Genomic DNA, 26,643 nt, shown 5'->3' on the forward strand with positions numbered 1-26,643 from the left:
ACAGGCAGTAATACCAGTCACCACACCTACTGGAAGGAGAGTATTCCCCAAACACGTTTTCCTCTGGACACAGTAACTATCACCTTTTTAAACCAAAGTTTACTGGCAAATTGACTAGGAGTCTTCTATTCAGCAGTCAGATCACTGGACTACTAGTAAAGCTACCTCCTGTATCATTACATATTTCAATCAAGCCTAGAAATTCAACTCTTCATGGATTTCTGCAAAAGCATCCGGCCGCCTTGCTGTTGTACCAAAACATTTTAAGACTCAACACAAGTTAGAAACTAAGTTTAAATTCTGGAAGAATTCTGTAGAACCAAATCCCTGCATGACAAATCAGAGACCATGTCACTTTGGACACTCCAGGCTTATCTCTAGAATTCTCTTCCTGAAGCAAAATCACACACAAATATCTTCCTTGCTCTGTGACCATGAACCTTCACAAGGCTCCACGTTCATGGGAAACACCCACGTAAGGACTCATGTTTTTTAGCTAGTTCATGCAATACATCAGAGAGTTGACTGCAAAATTTAAAGCGTAAGTAATCAAAGCATCTCCCAGACCACTGCAACAACTTCTGCATTAGGCAGAAGAGTCCCATGTACACTCCTTAAATCTCTGGATGCTACTGGCATACAAAGGCCATTAATTCACACACTTTTAGTACTGCCCTGGAAGAATGCAAAATCACCATTTTCAAAACTGAATGTCTGGAGACAATTACTTTAAAGGTCATATTTAAAAGATCCATATTTTCAGAATCAAATCTCATGAATTCCAGCAAAATGGACAGCAAGTATATTTTGAAAATGGAGGATTCAATGGGCTTCTAAATATGGAAACAATGTTAACATCAGCATCCAAGTGAGACTCTGGATTCAGGGACACTGGTGGCAAAATTAATGTTGGACAAATTACTTCTATGGATGGACAATAGTCTATACTCTCAGACTTCTTACTTGAGAAAATGGTGTTCCATTATAAGCTGCAACAAGATATCTGAAACTATGCATTATATTTGGTCAGAGTATTATAAACGTGTATTTACATACAATTTAAAATATGGAAAAATGGGTCAATGTATAACATTTAGAAAACAAAAAACAGTAAACTTTTTTCTCACACACAATTTATACATATTAACCAAGATATCTTCCCACACAAATAAATGGCTTCATAAATTCCATTCCAGACTACTCACTCCTCTATATCTAAGAAGATTATGGAATTGATTGATGGACTACCTGGTGGCTAATGAATTGCTACATGATTGTACCCAGAGAGCAGTGGTAAACAAGCTCAATGTCCAGAATGACAAGTGGTGTCCCTCAGGGTCCCACACTAGACTTTTTAGTAACTCCATTGTTGATACAGACAGTGGGATCAAGGGCATCCTCAGCAAAGGTGCAGAGGTCTCATAAGAAATATGGGGACAAACTTTTTAGCAGGGCCTGTTGTGACAGGACAGGACAAGGTGTAATGGATTTCAAGTAAAGGAGGGTAGATTCAGATTACATATAAGGAAGAATTCTTTTATTATGATGATGAACTATCAGAGGTTGCAGAGAGAGGTGGTGGATGCCCCATCTCTGGAAACATTCAAGGTCAGGTTGGAAAGGGCTCTGAGCAACCTCATGTAGTTGAAGACGTTCCTGCTCATTGCAGGGGCGGGTCTTTAAAGGCCCCTTCTATTGCAAACCATTTTACAAGTGTCTAAGAACAAAAAGGTTTAAAGACTCAAAACCCTCAACGCTCCCAGATGTCACAATAGCCTGATCTCTAAGTAATAAAAAGCACCACATCCTGCAAGCCAGAAGGCAGCAGTCTCTGGCACAGCTAGAGACTGGGAGATGCTAAGTGACAACCAAGGGAGATGGCTTGGAACAGAGCTATCTTGAAAGAGTGAGAGGCAGCAGGTCTCATCTGATGGCATTCAACAGGTTTGTGTTCACTACAAGTCAAGAACTGCTCTCTCACAGGGAAGCAAGACATCCATCCATCAAAAAGGCAGTCTCTGATTAAGTTTTACTGCTGTACTGTAACTTAGGAAAGAAAAATGAAAGCTAACATACCCACAAGGAGAGGGTAATGATTTCAACATCTCGAGCACACAGGCAATTTTTTTCCTATTGGCCCAGATCAATTATTAGATATGCAAAACGTAGTGTTATAATTTTCCTTCAAATGTGCAGTAACTAATTTATACCATAAACACAGATTAGGAAAACATGCTGCTTCCCCCCTTTTAGAAACAAATATAAAATTAACAGGAGAAAGATGACAAGAGCTTTCTTCAAATGATCCAGGGTAATTGAGGTTATGCAATTAGACAAATTTCTAGGCTGTAATATGGGACCTCCTCAAAAGTCCAAGAAAAGCACTGTGTCATCCACTTCCCAGACTTCCATGGCATCACATGTTATTTGTAGCTTTTATTCTTAGCTTTTAATACTTTTACATTAAAAGAGAGTAACAAGAACCTGAGGAGACACTACCTGTAGTGTTTCTCTGCTAACATAGGCAATCTGTTGCTCTGATAGTGGTCCAGTCACTGAAATGGAAGGGAAAAAGAAAAAAAAAACCTCAAAATCAGGTACAGATACCACACATTCCAAATTCATACCTCAATTACTTCCATTCAAACAGATAGGACCTTACACTATAAGTCTCTAAGTAAATGTGCTTAGTCTATCCCAGACTGAGCCCCCTAAAGACCATAGCATTTTTTAAAGTCAAAAATGTCCAGTACTGTTAGAATGGAAACTACTAATTCTTCTGTACTTAGGAAGTACTACAGTACTTAGGAAAAAGAAGCACAAGTAATGATTTAAGCATAACTCTTTCCCCTGAACAAACCCATTGTGTTCTTCTGTAGAGGGCTGGACTTTCAACTCAGTGACTCAGAGCTGCAGCCAACTCTGTTCAGTCCCCTTTGAGCCCTGGGCAGTTCTTTGTACCATTTGTGACCTGCTCTCTCCTTACATCATTCTCACTGCCAGAGAAACTGTTCCCTCCAGCTTCTCAGCCTTTCTCTGAAATCAGCTGGCAGCACTGCTGCTCCTGGGCCTGCCACACCAAGCACCTTCTCAAACTCCCCCTGTAAGCAGGTTCAGCAGTTTTCCAAGGGAAGGAAGAATCTTTCTCCTCCTTGAGGGTCCAACTTTCAAGTCTCTTAGAGGAAAACAATTAAATTTTGAACAAATACACAAACCAAACAGTGAGTGGCAAGCAAGGAATGGTGTGTAACTCATCCTAGTCACTGGACTTTGATCCTGAAATTAAAGGGGTTTAAGACCAGGAAATGCAGTCCTGACTGTAAGCTTTTCAGGTTTTGCACAGAAAACAAAGAGAAGTTGGACGGAGTTTCTCAAAGGACACTGAAGGAGTAAAAAGTTAAGAATGAATCTAAATTAAAGAATCTAACTGCTTACCTTGTACAATATTAGTGTAATGCAACATATCTTCAAAGTAAGTCTACATCCAACTTCTCTTTGCTGAAAGAATAGCTCCAAACCCACACAAAACTATATATACACCAGCACTCACAGCAGGCATATCTAGGCACCTATTTTTGTTTTGAGAAATTTCATTCTGATTAACTCAAATGACTTGAGATTACAGAGGCCTATAGTTCAATTGGAATAGGACTCTCTAAAACACAATAAAGACCAGAAAAGAACCTTCCATTCTAACTACCAGCAGAGAAGCCAAAAATCAGCTGCAACGGGAAGCCACTCCTGTAGACATCTGCTCAGGCATTTATATGGCATGAGCTCATTTCCTACTCTACAGGTGTTCCACAAAACAAAGCCTATTAAACATGCTTTTCTCAAAATTAGCAAAGAGTTAAAGCATCACCAAGGCCACACTCAAATGCCTATGACAGGAACATGGCAGGAACTTGTGAATTGGTGCTTCTTTTAACTGCACCCAAGGTAAACATAAAAAGCTGCTTACGCACAAGAGACCCTCACACGTAAAATCTTCACAAGTTAGAATATGGATAGACTTCCTCAATAAAAAACATCACCTGAGAACCCCAAAGCCATTACTCACTTAGAGCATACTCCTTTCCTACAAGGGTCTTAATTCCAGGGCAATAAAGTCCTTCAAAACTGACTTTGTCTCTTGAAAAATAGCAAGCAGTTGATTGATCCTGTCTTTATCCAACAGATTCACAGACAGCCCATGTTTCTTTGACTGCTCACTGAAGCCAAGCCTAAAGCAAATATAGAGACCACCTTTGCTTTTCAAATGTCACACATCTAGCCTAAAAAAACCCCTAAAGAATTTTAAAAATACCCTCATGGAACACAATAATGGTATGCAAACATTCAAACAGTTTACAAAGGACAAGAGCATCCATGCTAAGCATTCCACATACTTAGTATAACCTATACTACTTCCTACAGAAACCTAAATTCAAAAGCTCAGAAACAAAATGGCTATGAAGCAAGACAGCACATCAAGACATATTTTTTTTCTTTTTACAATGTAATATTGTCAAATATTTTACAAATATTGCAAAATATTTTATAGCCTTTGAAAAGCAGTGACGGGCATATGAGCCCAAGAAGGATGGAAATAACTTCTGCTGCTAAATGCCCCCCCCCACTAACACTGTTCACAAAACTCAAACCAATTAAATAAAAACATGAGCTAAAATTGACCTTCAACGAAGTATTATGGATACTAAATTTAGGATTCCTCCTCTAATTCCAAAACACTGCAATCATTTCAATTTTTGAAAATAAGCTGTACTTCGATTTTAAGGAATAAAGTCTTGACATACCATGATAAATATCCTGTAGAGAGCCACCTCCACAGAACTCCATGCAGATCCATAGCTTGTCTCGTCTAAAGAGTGAATAAAACCATCCATTAGCTGTCAGATTGTCAGAGGACTTGTAAAACATAAGTCAGAGGACTCAAACACTATAAAGCACAACACAACATGCTCTGTATTATGGAAAGTACAAGTCAAATAATGAGTATAATTTAGTCCTTATGTGACACTTCACTGTCTAAATAGTAACTAATGAAAAAGTAAAAAATATTCTACTTTAATGAAGCAATAAAAACAGTATTAGTGAAACATTCACACTGATTTTTGTTGAAATACATTTGTCTGAGAGTAGAGACAAAACAGATGTCGGTTCTTATTTCTTCCTTTTTTTCACTTCTCCACATATTTCACAGCAGAGGAGTTAACACAAACAAGAAAAGAATACAAAACAAAAAGCCCCAGGGGTCTCTCAACTAAATTTCTTTCACAGTAAATTAAGTGAAACTGTAGTGCTTTAGTCAAAGCTAGGCAGAGCACAGCCCATAGTGTGGGTAAGTACCTGCTCAGATAAAGTCTTTTCCTTCAAAAATACCTATGGATATTTTTGGTGGCAGGGTCACAAGGGAAGTTATTCAGCTCTTCTTCCCATACTAATGGAATCAATTCAGTGTGATTCACTGTAGCTCCACAAAAGGTGCTTCCCAAGAATAGACAACGGGCTGAAGGATTTAAAGGTATCTTTTATCATGGCCATTAACTCTATTTTCACTCAGTAATTTTCATTGGTAAGATGTGGCCACAAAAAGGCACTGTGCAGAGCAAAAAATCTGGGATTTGCCTAGTCATTCCTGGCCATCAAAATACTCAGGTGGAAAAAAAAAATCCCATACACCACCTTAGAGCAGACAGTTACCCAGGAGAACCAAAGGAAAGACTGATGGTTGTTCTGCAGTTCCCTGATGACCTGGTCTTGCACTCATGTGGCTCTGTTAGAACAGCTGAGACACATTTGTGACAGGGTTTGTGCAAGGCAATGGTGGAAATGCTGAGCTTGTCTCCGGAGCTGCAAACTGCAAGTGACAGCTAGAATAGCTGCTGCTCCAAGGAGAACTCTTTCTTGGATGTCCTCCCATGGTCCTCAAAGGTACATTCCCAGCTGCTTCCTCTAGGGGTGGGAAAGGTATTGTCCAAGCATTACAGGAGTTTTAAGCAGCAGAATTTCCTGGCTGTTAACTCCATACATTTCAAGGGGTCAATTAAAGCCTTGCTTGAAATAATATTAAGACTTTCCACTGAAATAGCTGACCAAAGCCAGACACAGAAGCAGTGTGACAATCCATGCAAGAAAACTAAGCAAGGAAGAGATGCCTCTTCAGTGGTTCTGAGTCCCTTCTTTGTTCCCCACAATGATGCAGGACTCAAGATAGGGACACTTTTGGGGGCACTGGACTCATGGGCCCATGTGGCTGCATCCTGTTTGATGCCAAAAGTGGCAGCACTGTGGAAGTGGGAAGAAGCCAGAACTCTCCCAGCAAAGTAAGACACATGAAGCATTAAAAGTGTTGCAAATTCTCACTTGCTTACTGGGCATTCACTTCCCAGTGTGCAAAAGCCCTACAGAAAACAGAAAAAGAACATAAGAGGATCAGAGGAGGTGACTACATTTCTTAGTTTCAATCTAGCCTTCTATCACTGTGCCTAAGCACTTTGACACAGGTGAAGATCCCTGTAACAACCAAGAGCAAGAGTGTAGAGTCTTTCTACAGAGCTTGCCTGAGCAGCAAGCAAAACAGAGACAGGATCAACAGTACCACTGAGAATCTGAAACTTAACACCCAGGCTAACAGGAAGGCAGAAATGTCACTGTCTGAAAAACCCCTACACAAACAGGAGAAATCCTTGGGGAACAATATGCTGATGACTAGTAAATATAGGACAATGGTATTTTTCTTAGTCTTCTTAGCATTGAAATATGCTTGGAAAACAAAAGGTCAGACAGTAAAAGGTCTCAAAGACAGTGACTTGATTGCCCAGACCAAAAAAGAAGCACTGCCAAAGACAGAGGAAGGGACCAAGGAGGAGTTTAAGACAGTGACAAAATATATAGCATATTAGCAAAAATTTAATTCTGGGTCTCCAAAGGTATACTTTGATAGTCTGAGACAAGAGGAAACTTTTCTTTTAAAGAAAAAGCACCTCCAGCTTGAATACAGAAGAGGCAGTGTTTCAATACAAAAATGGTCAAGAAAGTTGAGTGCAACAATAGCAGTTGTGCACTGTTTTCACATGAAATTTAAAATATCATCAGAAGCAGCTTTTTATTAGTTATGCTAAGCAATCTGCTCCCACTACAACTGGTTAAAGAAGTAGTTGGTAAGACAACTGAATACATTTGTCAATGTTTCTACAATGCAAATAACCTCACCTCCAGAAAAAACCACAAAACCTTCACATTCTGGTCAGAAGTTCACACGTTGGAAAAACAGACATTCTACTGAAACAGATGTAAAAGATACTATATACACAGACACTTCATGCTTGACATACTTCTGCTTAATTTTCCACTTATTTATTAGATTCAAAACTTTTAAGCATCAACTTATTTGCAAGAAAACATGACTATGTGGTCAACAAATAATGATGCTAGAAGAAAGATCATTTAGAGAGAGATACTGTAGTAAATATAACAGATTTGAAGGTACATGAAAAAAATACACAAGTGGATAATACTTCGTAAATTGTATTTTGTCTATGTCACCTTATAGATTTGTCCTTTACAAGGGGACAGGGACACATTTTTAAGTGAACAAAAGAAACAAACTGTACCTGAGATAGCTGCCAAAATAAGCAACAATGTTCGGATGTTTACAGTCTTTCATCATAATGATTTCCTGCTGCACAACAGCAAAATCTTCTCCTGAAATGCAGTAGAACGAGTATTTTCTTTGGCCTGGGTTATAGTCACATCTAAACTTTCAGCACATGTTTATAAAATAAACATTCTTAGTAATTAAGGCTAATTATCTGCAAGTTTCACAAACATAAATCAGCTGTAAATCAGTATTTATTAGCAAGGGCTTAGCAATAAGTAATGATATTCTGAAGTTCCATTCTGGGACAGATGGACCTCACATCTACTGACAGCTCTTACAATATTGGCCATAGCTCTTTCTCAAGTCCTTATTTTCCCTGAGACCCCACTGTGTCCATCTGCATAAGCCCTGCCAATAGCCTGGGTTCTTAAAAACACAACAAAACTCTGCTATTTTTGGCCACATGCCCATTCTCATTAGCTCATCTGCCTAAGCAAAAAAAAAAACCCTCAAAACCAGTCACTAGTAAACTGCTGCTGCAACATTTCAGCAGACTCCACAAAAATGTAAATGTATGGACTGTAACTCACATCCAGAAAACATTGACACAGTGGTGACATTTACCTGAATCTCACCATTTGGTACCTCGGTTGTCCCAGTCTTTCTATTAAAGGTTCTTACCAGATCTGTACACTGAGAAAATCATGTGTCAAACTAAAAACACAGCTGAGATGTTTTTCTTTTGGTTTTTCCCAGTATATTAACACACTGATGACCTATCCATTGAGTTATTTATAACCAGAAATATGATATTCCCATGTATTTTATTTAACCAACAGCAAATTTCAAATCATAAGCTGCAAGTCAACATCTATCTGTAGTGTGTTGCTGATGGCTTCCTGGCTAGACTTTTAAACACACAGACACTAAAGAACAGAGGAATTTATTTTCACACACGGACCTCCCTGAAAGGACACAATTCCTCCAGTGTGTGACCAGCATTTTCACTGCACTCAGAGTAGTGTAAAAAGCCTTAAAGCAAGTCCCTAAACACTGTTAACCCTCAGTCTGCACACTGTACACCAATCTGCAAAACTTCCAAAACATGTGAAGCCTACTCTTTGAGCACCACTTAGGTGTCCAAAGGCTGCAAAAAATATTTAAGTGCAAGATGCCAATCGTTCACCCATCACCACAGAATGAGGGCAAGCTCCCCCAGCTGCAGGGCACCCCCATGCTCTGCACAGTTAGCTGGACTGATAAGCCACATCATCCACAGCCAAGGACTCCAGAAATGGGAACTGACAGAAGAAAAACACAGAAGCAGAACTAGACAGGAGCATCTGAGATCACACTTTCAGTGTGAGGAAAAGAAGTGTGATTAACATATACTTTTTGAACTACCTAGTAACATACTGTCCTGTCTTGAACTTTTAAATGTGTATCCACTGTGAAAATACAACATTTCTACCCGATTCCAGAATTGTATGAGGAAAAAAAATGGAAATTAATACCTTCTTTCCCTTCTTGCCCACAGACCTTAAGGATCAAACCAGGTAGTTAAAATATTACACACACCCCAACATTAAATCTGGAAATGGAACACCAGCAGTTAGAAGTTAAACAAAAAGTCTGGATGTTTTACTTCCCAGATTAATCCTTTTCAACAGGCCTACTCTTACTAACAGAACAGACTTTGCAGGCTGAGAGCTGATCTGTAGGGCAGATGTGCTTTGTGAAATCACCACAGAAGCACAGTGCAAGCATAAATCTAGCAGACAGTGAAGTCCTAATCAGACCCTCCAAAAGATTTTCAGGAAATGTACTTAACTCCCAGATACTAATGTTCAGCTATTATTTCACCCTTCTTTTTAGTTCTTCCTCTACTCTTTTACTAGGCGAGTTCTTTTTTCCCTTGCTGTCTTGTGTTATAGAAATTTTTACAACATATGGGTCAAACACAGGACAAAAACCCTCACAATTCTCAGTGACATTTTCATCAGCTTTCACTTACCTGTCCTCCAATTAAATTTTTCCTCTTACATCTTGTTTGCCATGTTTTTTTTTTTTTAGAACAGTGTACTTTTTCCTAAACCTTCTTTCAATAAGTGGACTTGATTGATTTTGTAAATTTGTAAAATGTTTAGTTTCTGAGGCCTACTTAGTTAAGAAACCACTTACCTGGTTCTAGTTTTATTACTTTAATTGCTGCAAGCTCACCCGTGTTGACATTTCTAGCCTATAAAAAAACAAAAAAGGAGTATTTAGAGAGCAGAATGCAGCACCCACCTCTGCATTCTTGACTTGATGTTCTCTGGCAGCAGTAGTCAAAGAGCAACTCAGGTACACGAGGGTTTAACACAGTGGAACCACTTGTTGGGGAACACTAAGCAGCTGATTTATACTGAGAGCTGAAGCTTTAAGTCTGCTCAGGAAACGACAATGCCACACAGCACTTGAATTATGCAAGTCCTCAACCACACTGTGCTTCAGTATGAAAACCCATAAACAAACCAACCACTGAGAGACTGAAAAGCAGGTGTAACACACGTGGGTCTCTCAGCAGCCAAGGGATCCAGGGCACGCCAAGGGCTGTGCTCTGCAGTGTGTGGGACCACTTGCAAGACTCCCAGATGAGCAATGCAACGCTGCTTCCCCATTTTGCTATGTGCAAGGCCCCTTGAACCTTCTTCTCCAAAAACAGCCTCCCCTTGCTGCAAAGGGTTGAATAAAGCAAGGCAGCAACAAAGGAATTAGGGAACATTCCCCTCAAAACATTCCCTTTAGACACACAGCAGCCAACTGCAGCAGCAATGACTCAGGAGCTTCACTGCATTTTCACACACAGAATGTTCTGAATTGGAAGGGATCCACAACAATCATCAAAATGATCAGCCCACACAGGGATCAAACCCACAACCCTGATGCCATTAGCACCATGCTCTGACCAACAGAGCTCTGTCCTGCTAAGGCCTTGGTTCTACTGAGCATCCAAGGAAGCTGCATTTTTGAAAAGCCATTAAGAAACAACAGAAATTACTACAAAAATTATTTCTCTTCTACAACTGTACCAGTGGACTTCTAATTAAAAGCCAAAAGCCATTTGCCCAGGGCTTTCAGAGCATTTCTGTGCCCCTGCACCCAACCATGGACAGAAGGCAGCAAAGCTGCTTCCCAGCACTAAAACAGCAGCAGCTCCTGAAATGCCTTGCTACAGCCTCTTCTCTCCCCAAGGGAGGCTTGCTACCTGTAGGAGTACGGATTGCAGTGCCCAGGCTACCCCTACACAGGGCTCAGAGCCTGCTTTTGCAAAGGCCAGAACTACAGAACTTAACACATGTAGCCAGGGATCCACTTTGTAAGCTGCTAATAGTCTCATTTAAGTCACATTTGAGTCACTTTAGGAAGTCAGGAACTCAGAGTTCCTTTATGGACTCACCAAGTACATGCAAGGTTTGTTACATGGCACCTTGGGACCTAGTTGTGGAACCAAAAGTGGAGGGGAAAATACCCCTAAGACTATAAAAAGTAAGCAATAATAAAGTCTGGAAATAAACACCAAGGGTATTCCTGTGTTTAGATATTTACTCAGCTCACTCCTTGGACAGCTGATCTCAAACCTCACTATTCTTTGGTGTGGCAACACTGCAGGAATGCTGGAAGCACTGGCATTTGCAAATAATTTACAGGCAGAGAGATTCCGAGACCAGTGGGAATCCTATGAAAGTCAAGGAGTAGTCCAAACCTGATTGACTGTGAAAAAAAAAACAGTTAACAAACAAATTTTCTCTGGCAGCCTTCCCTCTAAGTCATTATGTATCCACCCCACCAAGGGCAGCAACCATCTCTGGTGGAAAAAAGATGCATAGACATTAAGAACAGCAAAAACATGAGTTCCTTTCATCTGTACCAGAGAATAAAGGCAGCAGATGAGAAAGTGCCACTACTGAAGCATGAGCTAGGATTTTTACTCCTTATTTCTTTTCCTAACATACTCTCTTCACTGCAAGAAACAGACAAGCAAAATGTTCATGAATCAAACCTCCATATTTTTTACCTCCAAGACAAACAAGAAAGGTTACTGAAGTTTTAACAAAGCTGACCTGAGATCATCAAGGGGGGCTTGTTAACACTTACAGACTTGTTTTAGGGCAACTTGCACTAATAATATGATCAATGAGCTACAACTGTAGTGGATACAAGTGAGAAGACCCTGAAGTTACACACTCTGCACAAGCCAGGATGGAAACATTTCACAGGCCTCAGAAACCCTGCTAATGATTTTTTTTGTTTTATTTATTTTTAACAACACTATGTCCAGCTGTCAGCAGTTTGTGTCACTGACAAAGGCTCCATAGGTCACTAGGCTCTATAGTGCTGGGGCAAGGAAAGAAAGACAGAAGGTTTTCCTGGGCTCATGAAAGCTAGGAAGGAGGAAGAAAATCTGATTTAATGCAGGCCACCAACACCTTCAGCAACACAGGCTACCTTGTGCTTAAGGGCATAGATTAAAAAACATGACTCCAAGTTGAGACTCTGTATAAATTATAATTTTGCATCTTGTTCCATTTGGGTTATCAGCATTGAAGGTGTTATCAACAGCAGGAATATGAATTGTCTTTGTTAATCTGAATAATAAAAAGAATATTCTGATTGTAGTGACACAAGGGCTCCTTGTAAAGGCTAGGGATGACAATGAGGTACCCCTGACAGGTTTTACTAGATCTCAAACACCTTTCAAATCATCAGCCATGAAGCAATCCTCCTCCAAGCTCACTTGAATGAGAACCTGAGAATGACTGAAGCACCATATGGTTTTCAACACCTGCTGGAGATGGCTGTGACCCTGAATTTGAGGGTGCCTAAGTATCTACCACACAGCACCTCAGAATGTGGAAGACACGGTCTTAGACTTTTATTTAGGAAAATCCCACTGGAATTGCCAGTTGCTTATGGGATTTAAGACTGAAAATCAATAAGCACTAGGTGGGTGAAGAATGATTTCAAACAAGTATTTCTGAGCTGACAAAATGTAACTAAAATTTTGAAGAGGCTCAGGTAAGAAAACCCTGGCTCATTTTTTGTTACCACTTACTCTCTTACCTGCTCTAACTCCCAGCCTTTGTGGTGCTGGGGTTTACAGCACCCACTCATTTCCATGAGCAGGATCCTTCAAATGCAGATTTCACTGTGTCAGTGGAAATATAGGTTTTGCAGAGGCAAAGATTAGCCTACAATACCTTCATCTACATGCAGACATTTTACCAAGTGTATACAGCATTTATAGAATGTCTGTTCTTGAAAACCATAGAAGGATGCCAATTCTATCAGCAGCTGAAAGAATGATACTCTTCCAGAGATCCAGACTGCCATCTGAGCAGGAGTTTCAACTGCTAGGTCAAGCTGAAGGAGCACTACCTAATTAAACAGGAAATAATTAACAGTGTACTCTCTAACAACAGCAGGATATCAGAAAAAAATTTTATATTAAAAACCGCCACCAACTAGAAATAAAAGCTAAAAACTGCCAGACTTTGATTAGCCTTCAAATGGAAACTGATAATATAAAGCATATAATGCTGCAACAAAGCCGAAAAAGCAAAAGTCTAAGACAGGGGCTTCTGGTTTTGACCACTTCCTGTGTGAACTACTGAACAAAATGATTTCTAAACAGGTTATTACTCCATGGGAAAACTGGTCCCAGTGTACAAAGAGGCTTCCTGAGCCTGATTAGCTCCACTCTACAGGAAAACGCACCCAAGAGACTCCCCAGCCCTCTGCTTCCAGCCCTTGGAGCCCTTCTCTTCAGCCTCTCTCAAACCCTCACAGCTCCCCCAGCTAAAAATAATTACCTTCCACGTTCTGGTAGACAGTGTAATACCACAACCCAACAGAGTGACAATTTTAGAAAGCAATGCTTTGATAAAGTTGATGTTAAACAAAAACCGCTGTGCAAGGCACAGATTACTGGTTAAGGAAACCACAGGCCCAGAAACGAAGCCCTGTAGCACTTATTCAATGCAGTAAAAACAGGATGGCAAAACATCCACCCCCCTCTCTGCCTACCTGACAAGCTTCAAAAACCAATTAAAGCTGAACAGAAAGATGTCAAAACATAGACATTTATTCCTAACAAAGTCAAGAAGCTTTCAAAAGCTGTAATGTCAATCAGGAAGAATGAAAGACTAAAATGCCTATCAAAAAGCATGGTTTCAACATTTCAGAAGCAGCAAACTGAAGAAGAACTGATGCCCTAGTGGATCACCCCAGGAAAGAGGAGCAAAGGCACACACATGTAGGGAAGAAGACACCAAAAATTAGAAGTTCATCAAAATTCAGGTTCATCTGACCTGGACACATTCTCTTCCAGCGACACACAGAAGCTCTATCAGCAACCAGACACCCCAAAATATGGATGGCAGCAGAAAGCAGTAATAGTTACCAGCTGTTCTCTAGAGACACTCACTGAACCTTAAGTTTTCAGCACTGGGTAATGAAGCTGGTGGATACATGACTTCCCTCACCAAAACCAACCTCCCTGCTGAAAGTCTGCCAAACAAAAACCAGGCTTTCCTTTTTGAAAAATGAGACCTCAAACAATGTGCACCCCAATGAGCTGTGTTCTCTTCATTTGTTATCTGGCTGAAGCCATAAATGCCAAAAAGAACTGAAAGAAAACAAACACAGTATAATATATAACCTCTGCAGGAACGACAATCTCACTAATTATCACAACTGTTTGAATTTCAGCAAAATAAAGGCCTTTTTGCAGTAAGGTGCTGAAAATCTTTGTAAGGGTCCAGCTGCACTAGACAAACAACCTGTGAGATGACAAATGAAGCTCAACCTTTATTAAACCAAAGCAACGACTTTTTTAAAAGATATGCTGTGATATAAATTAATCACATGAACAAAAATGGACATACAATCATCTCAGAAAATACTTCCAAACTCTGTGCTGTTACTACCAAAATCAAATGTACAGACATGGGGACAAACAGGAAACCTAACAATACAGTGTCTGTCAGAATACCCTGTGAAAGCATTTGTGACCCAAACCTTAAAAGAAAGGCACAACTTACAGGGTATCTGGGACTAGGGACTGTTAGAATGCCAACTTCATAGCAAGAGACAGAAAAGTCATCCTAAATGTGAGAAGGATAAATGCAGGGCAGACAAAATTAAGCAACTACCTCATCTGACTTCAGGAATATTTCCTGAAACCGAACAGGACAAGACATTATCTCTGTTTCACAACCAATCAACCCTAATTCTTCTCTTATGCTTTGCTGACCACTGTATACAACTAAATTCTTTGCAAAAATGAAATATAGACATACCAGAAATGACCCACACAAGGAATACATGAAGAACTAAGCAATTCAGGTAACACTTAATCTCTTACAATAAACTTGCACTTGTGCTAGCTAGAATATACCCATCATTGTTGACAGTGAATATTTGATAGAGAGCTAATGGCATGACATGTTACCCATTACCTTTCTGCAATTAATCCATTATGATTTGCTCCAAAGCCCTTTTGAAAGCTGAACTTTGGTGGAAGTGCAAACAATTGTAAGATATTGGATTGAGCCAAAAATCTGTACTGGCAGTGCACTGACACGTCCCTTTCCAGACAGCAGCTTAGAGAGCAGGACTCACAGCAGCAAGATTGCATCCATCTGACCACATCCTCCTTCCCTTCCAACCTCTGTAGTTCAGTCCCCACCACCAGTTCTTAGGTCAAATTCAATAAACTCCAGACCAGCAACTCAGCCTCTCTTTAATATATAATTTTTTTAGACAAAGCAAGAATTTAAACCATTGCCTGCTCAGTTCACCAGAGTAAAAGAAGTAGATGCCACTCTGCTCTGCATCCAGCTCCTGAATGCTTTGCCAGGAAATAAGATTGCAGAAAGTCAGCATTTAGCAAGACTCAACATAACAAGACTGTCAGCTTATTAAGGCAATAATCCCTGCTTGCTAACAGCAGAAACACTTTCCTATGTGGCTCTGTCTGCTAAGGGGGCAAAACCACAAATTACTTGTGGGTTGAAGCTTGAAGCTGCCCAAGTACGTGCAGTGAAACCCCACCACTGATGAGCACCCTTGGCACACAGCTGATTTCAACTCCACACAATTATTTCATCCACCTCAAAGTTCTCCTACAGGTGACAGGTGAAGGCAAAGAAAGGGGCTTTATGAAACCACTCACAAACATAAGGTAAAGCATTAGTAAGCTCACTTGTAGATGAAACTTCAGACAATATTACTGCTTGTAATATTAGAAGTAACTGGATTTCACTGCTGTTTCTGGGCTACTTTTATGCTTCACTTTGAAGACACCTTGGGCAAGACCTTGCCTCAGAATGAAACAGGCAATAAGCCTCACAAGAGAAAAGCACCTCTCATTTTTCCTACAGGGTCCACAATCTAATCAGAAAACACTTACCTCTCATCTAGAGGAAATAATTATAATACCAGCCTAGTGTATCTTGGTCCTGCTGTATCACCATCTATCTCAGCTGGTACAGGCACATTGTAAGCATCAATAAATGCACTCTGTGCCTCAAACAAGAAAAAGTCACAAGCAGTGCCAAACACTGGCTACTCATAGAGCACCAAACTGAAGGTTACTGCAATCTAACTGTGATAAACATCAAGGAAACCTTCACAAATCTTTAACAGGTTTCAGAGTGGTACTGCATACATAAATATTCCAAACTCTGTGGCTGAAGGTAATGTCCTTAAAATGAAACCAATAAGACATGTGACTTGGTTAATTCACATCCTTCAGTCACACACAGACACTGAAAAAAAATTTGATTGATAAGGTATCAGAGTCAATGTGCCAGTTAAAAACTGCAGCAGAAAGGTAGACACACACAACATAAAACAGTTCACAGAAAAACAAAAACCCAGAGCATAAGGCAAGTAAACTTGGACAAGTAAAAGGCCAGCACAGCACACAAATACTCAAGAGAAAGCTAGCAAGGTGGGGCAAACACAAAACACCCTTTCAATTAAACAATTAATAAAGCGGGGAGTTAGCAAACCAAGAGTGCAGTAAAACAAGAGGATTTAGGTCCTGAAACTTTCATGACATTTAAGAGAGATGAGATTAAACCAAAATCAGCCCAACTCAAACAAGACTTCGTTCTAGACAAATTCACCTAAAGTGAAAGGCAGCATTAGCACCAGCGCTGTGCACCTCAAACTGTGGAATGGTTCTGCATGTTTCCCTACACTCCTGCCTCCCAAAGCAAGTTTCCTCACACACACCCTGTGATGAGAAAAACAGGCCAAGAAGATGCTTGGAAAGTACACGGTTCAAACAATGCTTCCACACCACAAACTCCAGCTCTCCCCTCTGCTCCAAGGCCACACAAGAGCAGGTTACAACCAGAGTCATCCTATCCCAGGGAGGGGCTGCCACATCCCAACAGCCAGCTGGATACACAAATAGCAACATACACTGGCACAGCAGAGAAAAATGGCAAAACACATTATAAAGACCCTCAAAAAAAAAAAAAAAAACCCAAAAACCCAATTCTGTTTAGCTGTTTTTGCTTTAGCTTTGATTCTCCTACGTTTGCTGAAGTTAGGTCGGAATTCTCAAAGACTCTCATCCTAACACAACAGCTCGCCCTCCACAGGGTCAGACTCGCGTCTCGCACCCACACAAACACAACACACCGGCATTCCCACACAGGACGGCGACGGGAGCAGCGACCGGGACTAACACGACGGCATCGGGGCTAGTAAGCTCCCCGCACCCCCAGAGCCCCCGGCTCGCTCTGGAAGAGACCCGACCCCCAAAAGCTCCGCCCGTGACACAGCCGCCCGAGCCGGCGCCCCGCAGCAGCGGCCAGAGCCGAGCGCCGGGGCGGCTCCACGGCGCCGGAAGCCGGGCCGGGGCCGGTCCCGCACCGCCCGCCCCGGGGTCGCCGCTCGCCCGGCTGTGCCGCCCCGGGGACGCGGCCGGGCGGCGGCGCAGAGCCCGCCGGAGCGGGGCGGCCCCGCTGCCCTCGGCAGGGCCGGGGCACGCCGCTGGGCGCAGCCCTCCCGGATTCTGGAGTGCCGGGGTGCCTGACAGCGGAGAGGGGGACACAGGCGACACTCCCGCCGGGTCGCGGTGCAGCGCCCACCTTGTAAACGTCGCCGTAGGTGCCGCTACCGATGCGCTGGATGAGCTCGAAGTCCTCCTGGGGGTTGCGCCGCGACAGGTCGCACACCCGCCCGCCTCCGCCGCCGCTCATGGTGCCAGGGGAGGCCCCGCTCGGCCGCGACCCCCCGGGCCCCGGGCGGAGACGGGGAGCGAACGCGGCGGCCCCGAGCGCTCACCGCCACCGCGCAGCCCGCCCCGCCAACATGGCGCCCTCCGCCGCACCGCGCAGCCGCGGGGCAGCGCCCGCCCCCCATTCCCGGGGCCGCGCGCCCTGCGCCTGCGCGAGGCCGGCCCGGGCTGTGGCGGCCCCGCCCGCGGCGGGGAGCGGCACCGCGGGCCGGGACCGCCCCGCCCCGCCAGCCCGCGCGCCCTCCCGCTGAGGCGGAGCCGCGCGTGCGGCCGGCCCAGCCCCGCAGCCGGGCTCTTGGCGCGGGAGCCCGCGGGTGCAGCTGAGGACTCGCAAATTCACCAAGCCCCCGTGCCCGGTGCCGCTGCAGCACCGGAGCCCGATGACACGGCGGTGTTGTCCCCGTGCGCCAACTGCCTTCCCCGTTCCCTGGTATCCATCTCTGGCTCTCCAGCTTGGGACAGGGCATTTGCCCGCAGCTGGGCGTGTGGGAACCCAGCGCTCCTTGTCCTAGCGCACGCAGCTGGGAAGCCATTGAAATCCCAGCGCTGTCCAGTTGCCCACATCCTCCAGAGCTGGATCCTGCGGGAGATCCTGAGGCCCTTGCTGGCTTTTGGAAGGTATCCGCCTCTCCCCAGTGGGACATGGGAGCCACACGTTACAGATATGCCCCCATCCTGGCACATGCCAGTCCCCTGCACCGCTGGCACAGCCTCTTTGCACACCCATCCCGTGCACTGTCTGGACATTTTCCTCTCCTCCATGGCACGGCTTCCTCTTGTTTTGTGACTTTGTGGAGCATTGTGCATGCCCCCATGGGATAAAGCGTGGGCCCCCTCTCCTGTCACACTAGCGCTGTAAGATTTTCATTCTCGCACACAGGTTTCCAGCACGGAGGAGGCGTGTGGGGTGCTTGCCTCCATGGCTGTCTGCGCTCCCGACCCTCTCTGTGTGGGGATCAAGCAGCAGACAGCTGTGGGAAACCTTCTCCCCTGATGTACAGCCCCTGAAGTTGTGTGGTGAGTCGGTGCTAGGGCACCTCTTGGGCTCTGTGCCAGTGAATCAGACGCAGCTTTCCCACCGCGCTTCAGCTGCCAGTGGCTGCTGGGTGAAATAAACAGAGCAGGATGAGGGGGAACATTGGACAATAGGATACGCCATCTGCTCGCTGCCCCTGCCTGCCTTGCCAAAGATACTGGCATGGGGTCTTTCCTTTCTGCTGAAAAGGTGCATTGGGGCAGGGGGCTGGGATTGGCCTCGTTTCCATGTGTGATTATCAGAGCAGAAACGAAGCTCTGAGGAGCTCGAGAGGCGCTTGAGCTCTGGCAGGTGATGCCTGTGAAATTGCATATTGTCTGTCGGTGCATTTGTCCTTCCAATCACCCTGGGCCGTGCATTCCTGTCCTTGGCTTGGTTTTATGACCTTTGCTCTCACAAGCAAAATGGTCTCAAACCTGCCAGATTCAGATTCAGGTGTCAGTCATTTTTCCCGGCGCGTGGCCGAGGTTTTTGCGGCACACTTTGCTGCTTTCTGCAGCGGAAGCACCGGGACAGGGACAGATTAGCTGTGCAGGGCTGCCACAGATGCTCTGAGAGCCAGTCCAAGGGGACTGGGCTCTGTGACAAGTTCAGAAGTAGCAGCCCTGACCGAGTTACAGAAGGAAATGCCAGGGAATTTGAGCTCCATCCAGAAAGGCTGACAGATATCCTGCTGGGGAAAGCCGATAACCTTGTCACCCTTCTGCTCTTGCCTCTCAGTCTTCATTTTTATCCCATTAGAGGGGAACTGGCTTATAGTTGTTCCCATATTATGTTCTTGCCAAGTTCTGCTTTGGTAGAAATGGTTATGAATGAAGAAAGCAGGATTATTTTCCCTCTTAAATCCTGCTTTCTATCCATGGCAGCTGCCTGTTCTTCCTCTGCTCTTGTAAAAACACCCACAGGTTTCTCTGGGAGTGTCTGTGTCCCTTCTCTTCAGTAAGAGAGACAGATGGAGCTGAGAGGTGTGTCCTCCACTGCCTTTGGAAACAGGTCAGATCAAATTAGTATCAGGCGTCATTTGCTTTCCCACGCTTTGGGAAGGCTTCTCTCGCTTTCTCTTTTTCCTCCTGTTCCTTGGATGTGGCTGTGGTAGGATAGTCAAGCCACATGCTGCAGAGAGGCAGGCTGGGCTCCTTTCAGTACCATAGAGGAAAGTCAAATGAACCCAATAGAACTGCATTTGGGTATTGGACATTCTTGTGAGAGTTCAGTCACTGCCAATTGCTTGAAGAGTTTTGGTGTCTTCAGGAACCACGAGCCCCGGCTGCAGTCAGTGGCATGGCACCCCACAGCCACAGAAAATACCCTGCTAAGACTGGATGCCTTGTTGTTTCCAGCTGTGTTCACAATCCATCCATCCTGCTGCTGCTGCTCCTGCTTTGATCTGAAATGCTGGTTTGTGCTCTACAGCCCCAGGTCCTGGCCACTGCTTCAGATGGGAGCTCTGGTTCTTTCGCCAGCATGCCTTGGCAGACTCCACCTGGCTCCAGCCAGGTGACACCAATGCAATTTGTCACAGTTGGAAACCTCTTTGCAACTCTCTGGCATCTTTCCATGCCAGAATAAAGGGCAAGGCACTGCATCTGATGGTGCTGCAGAGGGAAAACGGCCACTGGCCTGCCTGTCTCTTTTGTTTATGGGACTGGAGCTGCTGTGACAGGGAAGGTGTCCTTAGAGGGTCCTGTTTGAGCCATGGTGGGACCAGACATGGAATCTGGAATCTGGAATGCTGAAGGTTGCCTTGGTCAGGGGAAGAGCTGCATTTTTGTTAGTCCCAGGGCAGGTTGGTTAAAAAAGTGTAGGAAAGAATTAATGTAGAAGAGGGAGGGAGGGGAGGGAGGGAAGGCAGGAAGGAAGGCAGGAAGGAAGGCAGGAAGGAAGGCAGGAAGGAAGGCAGGAAGGCAGGAAGGAAGGAAGGAAGGAAGGAAGGAAGGAAGGAAGGAAGGAAGGAAGGAAGATGCCTGTGTATACTAGTCCTATACTAATATAACCCTGTCGCAGTCACTCCTGATATCCAGAGGGAAGAGCTAAGCCTCACACTTTCAGGGATGACTCTAAGACTGTAAAAAAGCAAAAATGCAGCCTGGTAATTTTTTCCCTCTCCTCAAACATGAGACTTTTATGTTGTACTTTACAGAAAAAAGACAATAAATCTTTCCAGCATGATGCCAACAGTTGGAATACTTACTTCTATGCTCTCTTCCTGTTTCAACAGCTCCCAGAGCAGTGTCTGACCCCTGCCCTTCTGGACCTCAGACAGCATCTCCTTGCAGCATCCCATGTCTATTTCTATGCTTCCAAATCCCTTTTGCTGTTTGCTTCCCATTCACCTGAGCAAGCTGAGCTCCACTTTCCAAAGCACCCAGCACCCTTCTTGCAGGAGGGGCACTCTGCAGGATGGGACCCTTTGCACTGAGTACCTGCTTTATTTGCAAAGCAACTGCACAGCCTTTTAAAAGCCTTTTAAAGAAGCCAACTCTATGGTGTTATGCTAAGGAGCAAGGTGCCAGCAGTGAGAGCTCTTGCTAGCATTTGTTCTGCAAAGAACGTGGAAGGCAAAAATGGCTTTTTTGAGATAAATGGTGCCCCAGGGCAGCAATGGCTGCAGGGGCAAGGTAGGTGACATTTCTGTGGCATTTGCCAGATGGTGACCCTTTGAGGATACCAGCTGGTGGTGCAGCGTGTGGCAGCTGGAATCCAGCCAGACCCCTACATCACTTTTTCCTTCTTTTTTCTTACCCCGCCCTCCTTCCCCTCTTGCAAAAATAAAGCCTGCATGAGGTCCAGCCTGACCCCTGCCTCCTTCTCTCTCTGCTGCAAGTTCCATGTTTCAGCCAGCACTGCCAGTGGCCAGCATGGGCTGCTGGAGGGAAGATAGCAATAGCCAGTTCCCAGCAGGCAGAGTTCCTGCACACGATTTTGCATTAGTCAGAGCCTTGTTTCTCCTGCTGCAGCACAAGCCTGTTCTGGGAAGGTTTTTCTTTACCAGGAGGGGCATGAGTATAGTGTGAGAGGAAACACACGGATCATTTTTACCCAGAAGCCCAGTAGTAAGCATTTCCCCATGTTTTCACATTTCTGGGAAATACTTGTTTGTGTCTTTCAGAGACAAGCAGTATTCTTTTGGAAAGGACAAGGGGAAGGGAAGAAATCCAGCTCCCATGTAATAAATAATGTTTTATGAGTGCTGCTGGCCATCTGTGCATTGGCCATTGCTGCTGGTGGATCCAGGATAACAGCTTGAAGTCCCACATTCTGATTTCACCGGGAAGGGTCCAGCAGGAGCCATGTCAGAAACTGACAGCAGAAGCCACATGCTAAAAATAATTACAGCAGGACCTGTCTGCATGGAAACTCCACAGAATTTAGAAACTGGAGCATTTCTTTCCATCCAAACTACTTTAAATTTGAACTCTAGAAGGAAATAGAGAACAAGGAGTGTATCACTGCACAAAACCCTGCTGCACCCACATCTTGAAGGTCATATGGTTGAAGCTGTATGATTATAGGGTTCATGTGATAATGGGAAGTTTATGACACAACTACAAAACTGCTGGTTTGTAGGAGCATTGCTGCAGCAACAGCTTCTACTTACAGGTACTCACTCATAAGTCTGGGATCACTCCTACTGCAGGACTGCCTGGCACTGGCCAGCTGCCCTTGTGGCTATTTCCAGATGTTCCTTCACTTCCCCCTGCTTTTCTGTGGCAGTGCCCACTCTTAATTTCTTGGGTTTGGCAGAAACAGACTGGAGAAGGATTATGGCTGGATTTCTGGGCACGGCTGCAGCTGTTCTTTGCAGGTGTGTTCTGGCAGCCAACAGCTTCTTTTGGGAGCAAATTCTCATCCAGCATGTTGCAGGTCTGCTCTTCCTGACTGTGGTGTTTCTTCTCCTGCTCCTCTAGGCCACTCTAAGACCTCAAGAACTCCCATTAGGCTTTGGCCTTTATGTAATGAGTTGGACAGTATCCCATGGACCACACCAGGAGCTCCTGTAGGGCAAAGGTGGAGCTGCACTGACTGTACTAGGAACTCCTATTGCCTGACCAAGGTAGGGAATAAGAGTGGGATAATCAGTCATCCCCTTACAGCCTTGGGATACTACTTGAGTTTTTGCCCAAGTGGAGTGGTACCATTTTTGGTGGACTTTGGAAAATTCCATTAATTGCCAACCTGGATTGTGGCCAGGATGGAAATTTACCGAACTAAAGCAAATCACCTTGTGACCCTATAAACATCAGTCCTAAGTGAGACTCTTTGAGCTAAAATCCCTGCCCCTGCCAGGCTGTGGGTGTATGGAATTAAACACATCTTATGGTTAGAAGAAAAAAGGAATAGGGAAGGAAGAACTTCAGTGTTGAGTGTTTAATACCACCATGTCACAGCTGGAGGATGTGGTTTCCAGCATAAAGCCTTTGGAAGTTCAGGGGCTCTTCCCTCGGAAGAAGAGAGGTGAGAGAGTGTGGTGCCTCAATAACATTGACTTCTTTCAGAAAAAAAGAGGTTTCCCAGGTTTTATTTTCCTCCATTCCCTATTATTTGTTTGTCTGGAGGAGGGAGTTTTTAAACCACTGAGACTCGTTTGCCATATGGCCCAGAGTGGGAACAGTGCCATCCCTTATTTGGGGACAAAGTGGAAATACCTTTTCTGCATTTGGGGGTTGAGGCTGAACCATTTACCTTTGTATCTTGTGGTTATTGCTATGTTTCCTTTTAGTAAATTGTTATTTTTTCATTTATATCTCTTTGCACTTGTCTTATTGGTGGAAGGGAGAGAGGTTAAAAACTCTCAGGAGGTAACTTATTTTGGAATTTCCACCCTGTAAATTGTCTCAAAGTGAGACAACAGTGCTAGAGACTCCACCCCTTTTTTCTTTACTCAGGACAGGATGTCTCTCAGAGCTTGCAAACCCTCATGTGAAGCTGATAACAGGACCAAATTCCTCCTCTCCTTGAGGCTCAGGCCTGGCTCATTGAGAAATGCCAAACATTTCACTGAACTCGAGGGGAGGAGATTCTGTCAGAATTCATCCAAGGTTACAATCCCCCCCCTCCATCACACAAGTGCCAGTGCTGCCCATGATGCACAGCATCCACACATTCATTGCTGGAGCAGTGTTTCACCTATGGAGCACAGAGAAAGATTAGGACAGACCCCTGGAAGGCCCCCTGGGCTGCCCTGTGAAGGGCATGAGCTCTGTCAGGAATGGAGCAGGCTCTGTTGATGGAAGAGAGAAGTCAATTTTGCAGTAAGGGTGGATGGTACAGGGTGAACACAAAAGGGAATGGTAGAGCGAAAGGGTCAGGTACAGATCACTGTGAGCAAAAGACTGGGAAAAAAAGAAGGGAGATGTGAGAGAAATGTTTGTTGAAGGACAAAGCAGTGGGAGAAGAAAGGAGAGGTGAGAGGCAAGGGTGGTGGAACACTAAAGTATTGCCTTAATGCAATAACCATCAATTAGATGGTTATTAGATGACAGCAGAAAACGTCACTGCCAAATGAGGCTAGGAACCACTACCACAGAAAGCAGACTAAAACCCAGCAGATCAATGAATTGGTCTGGGAACAATCAAGATGCCTGGAAGCAATGGTAGGAGAAACATGCAACAGCACTAAGCAGAGCTTTGTGGTCAGCCTTCCCTGGACTTCTGTGCTTGGCTTTACCACTGAGCACTGAGCAATGTCTTTCAGCAAACAGGTAGGTCCTGTTGGAGTCATCTTATACCTGTTTATGTGGTTCTCTTGTTCTACACAGATCAAGACAGAAATATTCCCTCCAGGGGGTTTGTACACTCAGAACAACATGAAGTTTTATCTTGGTTCTACCTTAGTTGAAGAGCACGAACAGCCCCAGGTGACATTAAACTGGGAGGGTGGCCACCCTAAGAAATGGCAGAATGTCTGCCCAGAGGGGCCTCAGTCAATCTGAGAAGTAGCACCTTGTGGTGTCCAAGGAGGAGAGGAGCAGAGCTCTGCACAAGGGGTAACACAGCTCTGTGCATTCAGCCAGGCTGGAAGATTCAGTCTGCTCAACAGCCCTTCTGAGAAGGACTTGGGGTTTCAGCAGACAACAGGCTGACCATTAACCAGAAGAATGTTCCCATCACAGATAAGATAAACAGGCTGCACTAGCAGCCACATGTCTAGCACAGCCACAAGAGTGATTTCTACCCACTCTGTCCAGAACTGGCGAGGCCTCTTCAGGATTTGTCTCCAGTGTTGGGTCTTCCAGTTCAGGAGGGATGTGGCAAAAGAGGAGAGGAGCCAGCTGAGACTACAAAAATGGTTAGGGACCTGGAGCACAGTGCCTCTGAGGAGAGAGGGCTGGACTTGTATAGTCTGGTGAGAAGAAGGCAGAGGGAACATCTCCCAGGAGCCTGTGACTGCTGGACAGGCAGTGACAGACATGAGAGCAAAACTCCTGCAGCATCAGGCAATGCAGCAGGGACCACAACCGTGGAATGCAGCCTGGGAGGTCCAGAAGTAGATCTCAACAACAGGAAGTTTTAGTCTCCTGAAATACAATTAGCCTTTAGATTAAAGTCTATTCACTTACCCACCCAAAGCACCTTGGCAGAATCAAGGGAAAAAACAAACAAAAGAAAGCAATGAAAAACCCAAACAGCCCAAACCCCAGACACACTACTAATTGTATCTCCATCCTAATCATAGCAGAGGAACACAATGCACGAGTCCATCTCAGCTTGCCAAGTTGCAAATGCTTGTCCAATGTAGCATCTGAAAGCAATTTGCAGTAATTTTCTACAAAAATACTTCACTATCAGATCAACAGTGGGAAAGCCTTGAATTAGATCACCCCACTCCTTCCCCACAAATACCTTTTGTATAGACTGAAAGAACTGCTAAGAGCTCTCTCTTTTTGGTAGAATTTTTCCACATGTTTCTTTGCAGGTAGACATCATTCTTAATTGTTCATCCACTTGGCAAGTTTTCTATCTTCCATACTGTGTCCATGGAGTAACATTACCAAGTAAGGAAAAACATTCTTTTTGCTAGAAGTCTCTTCTCTTCACATGAAAAAGCTAAAGCATACCCAGTAGACATATGCAAGTGCTGCAAAGAAATAACACAGAAAATAGTTTATTTTCCACTCCAGGAGATCTCAATAACAACATCTCAAACTCACCAGAAATGAGCTTTAAAATAATGCTGCAAAACACATGGGAAAACATACATCCAGCTCTCAAAAAGAGCAGGAAAATGCTTCAGGCAAGATGTGCTTCTAAAAATATTGCTGAAGGTGAAAATCCATTTAATATTACTACATTTGGTTTTGCAGTTTCATAAAATCATTTGGGTTGGAAAAAAACCCCAAAAACATTAAGACAATCCAGCCCAACCATTAACCTAACACTGTCAAGTCCACCACTAAAACATATTCTTAAGTGCCACATCTACACATCTTTTAAACACCCCAGGGCTGGTGACCCAACCACTTCCCTGAGCAGCCTGTTCCAATGCTTGAAAAACGTTTTGGCAAAGTCTTTCTTTACCAAAAAAACTCCTCTCAATACCAAGAGGTTTTGACTAAACAAGGATTTGGGGACTTTAAAGACTTTTAGGCATCTTCCACCTCTCCTTAAAGTGAAAGAGAGAAAAGCAGTACCTTAGGACACCCAAAGAAAGTGAGGTGAGCTAACAAATGGCACATGATTTGTTCCAGGGTTCTACTGGACCACTGC

General features: G+C 44.1%; 1 protein-coding gene across 5 annotated transcripts in view; it reads right to left on the reverse strand.

Annotated features, from left to right (window-relative positions):
- MAP4K3 (mitogen-activated protein kinase kinase kinase kinase 3) overlaps positions 1-18,001 on the reverse strand; it is a 65,505-nt gene extending 47,504 nt beyond the window's left edge. For all 5 annotated transcript variants that reach the window (XM_064415095.1, XM_064415094.1, XM_064415093.1 and 2 more), the window contains exons 1-5: positions 17,752-18,001; positions 9,785-9,842; positions 7,617-7,707; positions 4,797-4,861; positions 2,500-2,555 (exon numbers count right to left, since the gene is read on the reverse strand). In XM_064415095.1, the coding sequence (XP_064271165.1) occupies positions 2,500-2,555; positions 4,797-4,861; positions 7,617-7,707; positions 9,785-9,842; positions 17,752-17,862 (381 nt within the window). In that variant the 5' untranslated portion in view covers positions 17,863-18,001. The remainder of the gene's footprint in view (positions 1-2,499; positions 2,556-4,796; positions 4,862-7,616; positions 7,708-9,784; positions 9,843-17,751) is intronic.
- Positions 18,002-26,643: the final 8,642 nt, after the last annotated feature.

The sequence above is a fragment of the Passer domesticus genome, chromosome 3 (assembly GCF_036417665.1).
Source record: "Passer domesticus isolate bPasDom1 chromosome 3, bPasDom1.hap1, whole genome shotgun sequence".
NCBI classification, from domain to species: domain Eukaryota; kingdom Metazoa; phylum Chordata; class Aves; order Passeriformes; family Passeridae; genus Passer; species Passer domesticus.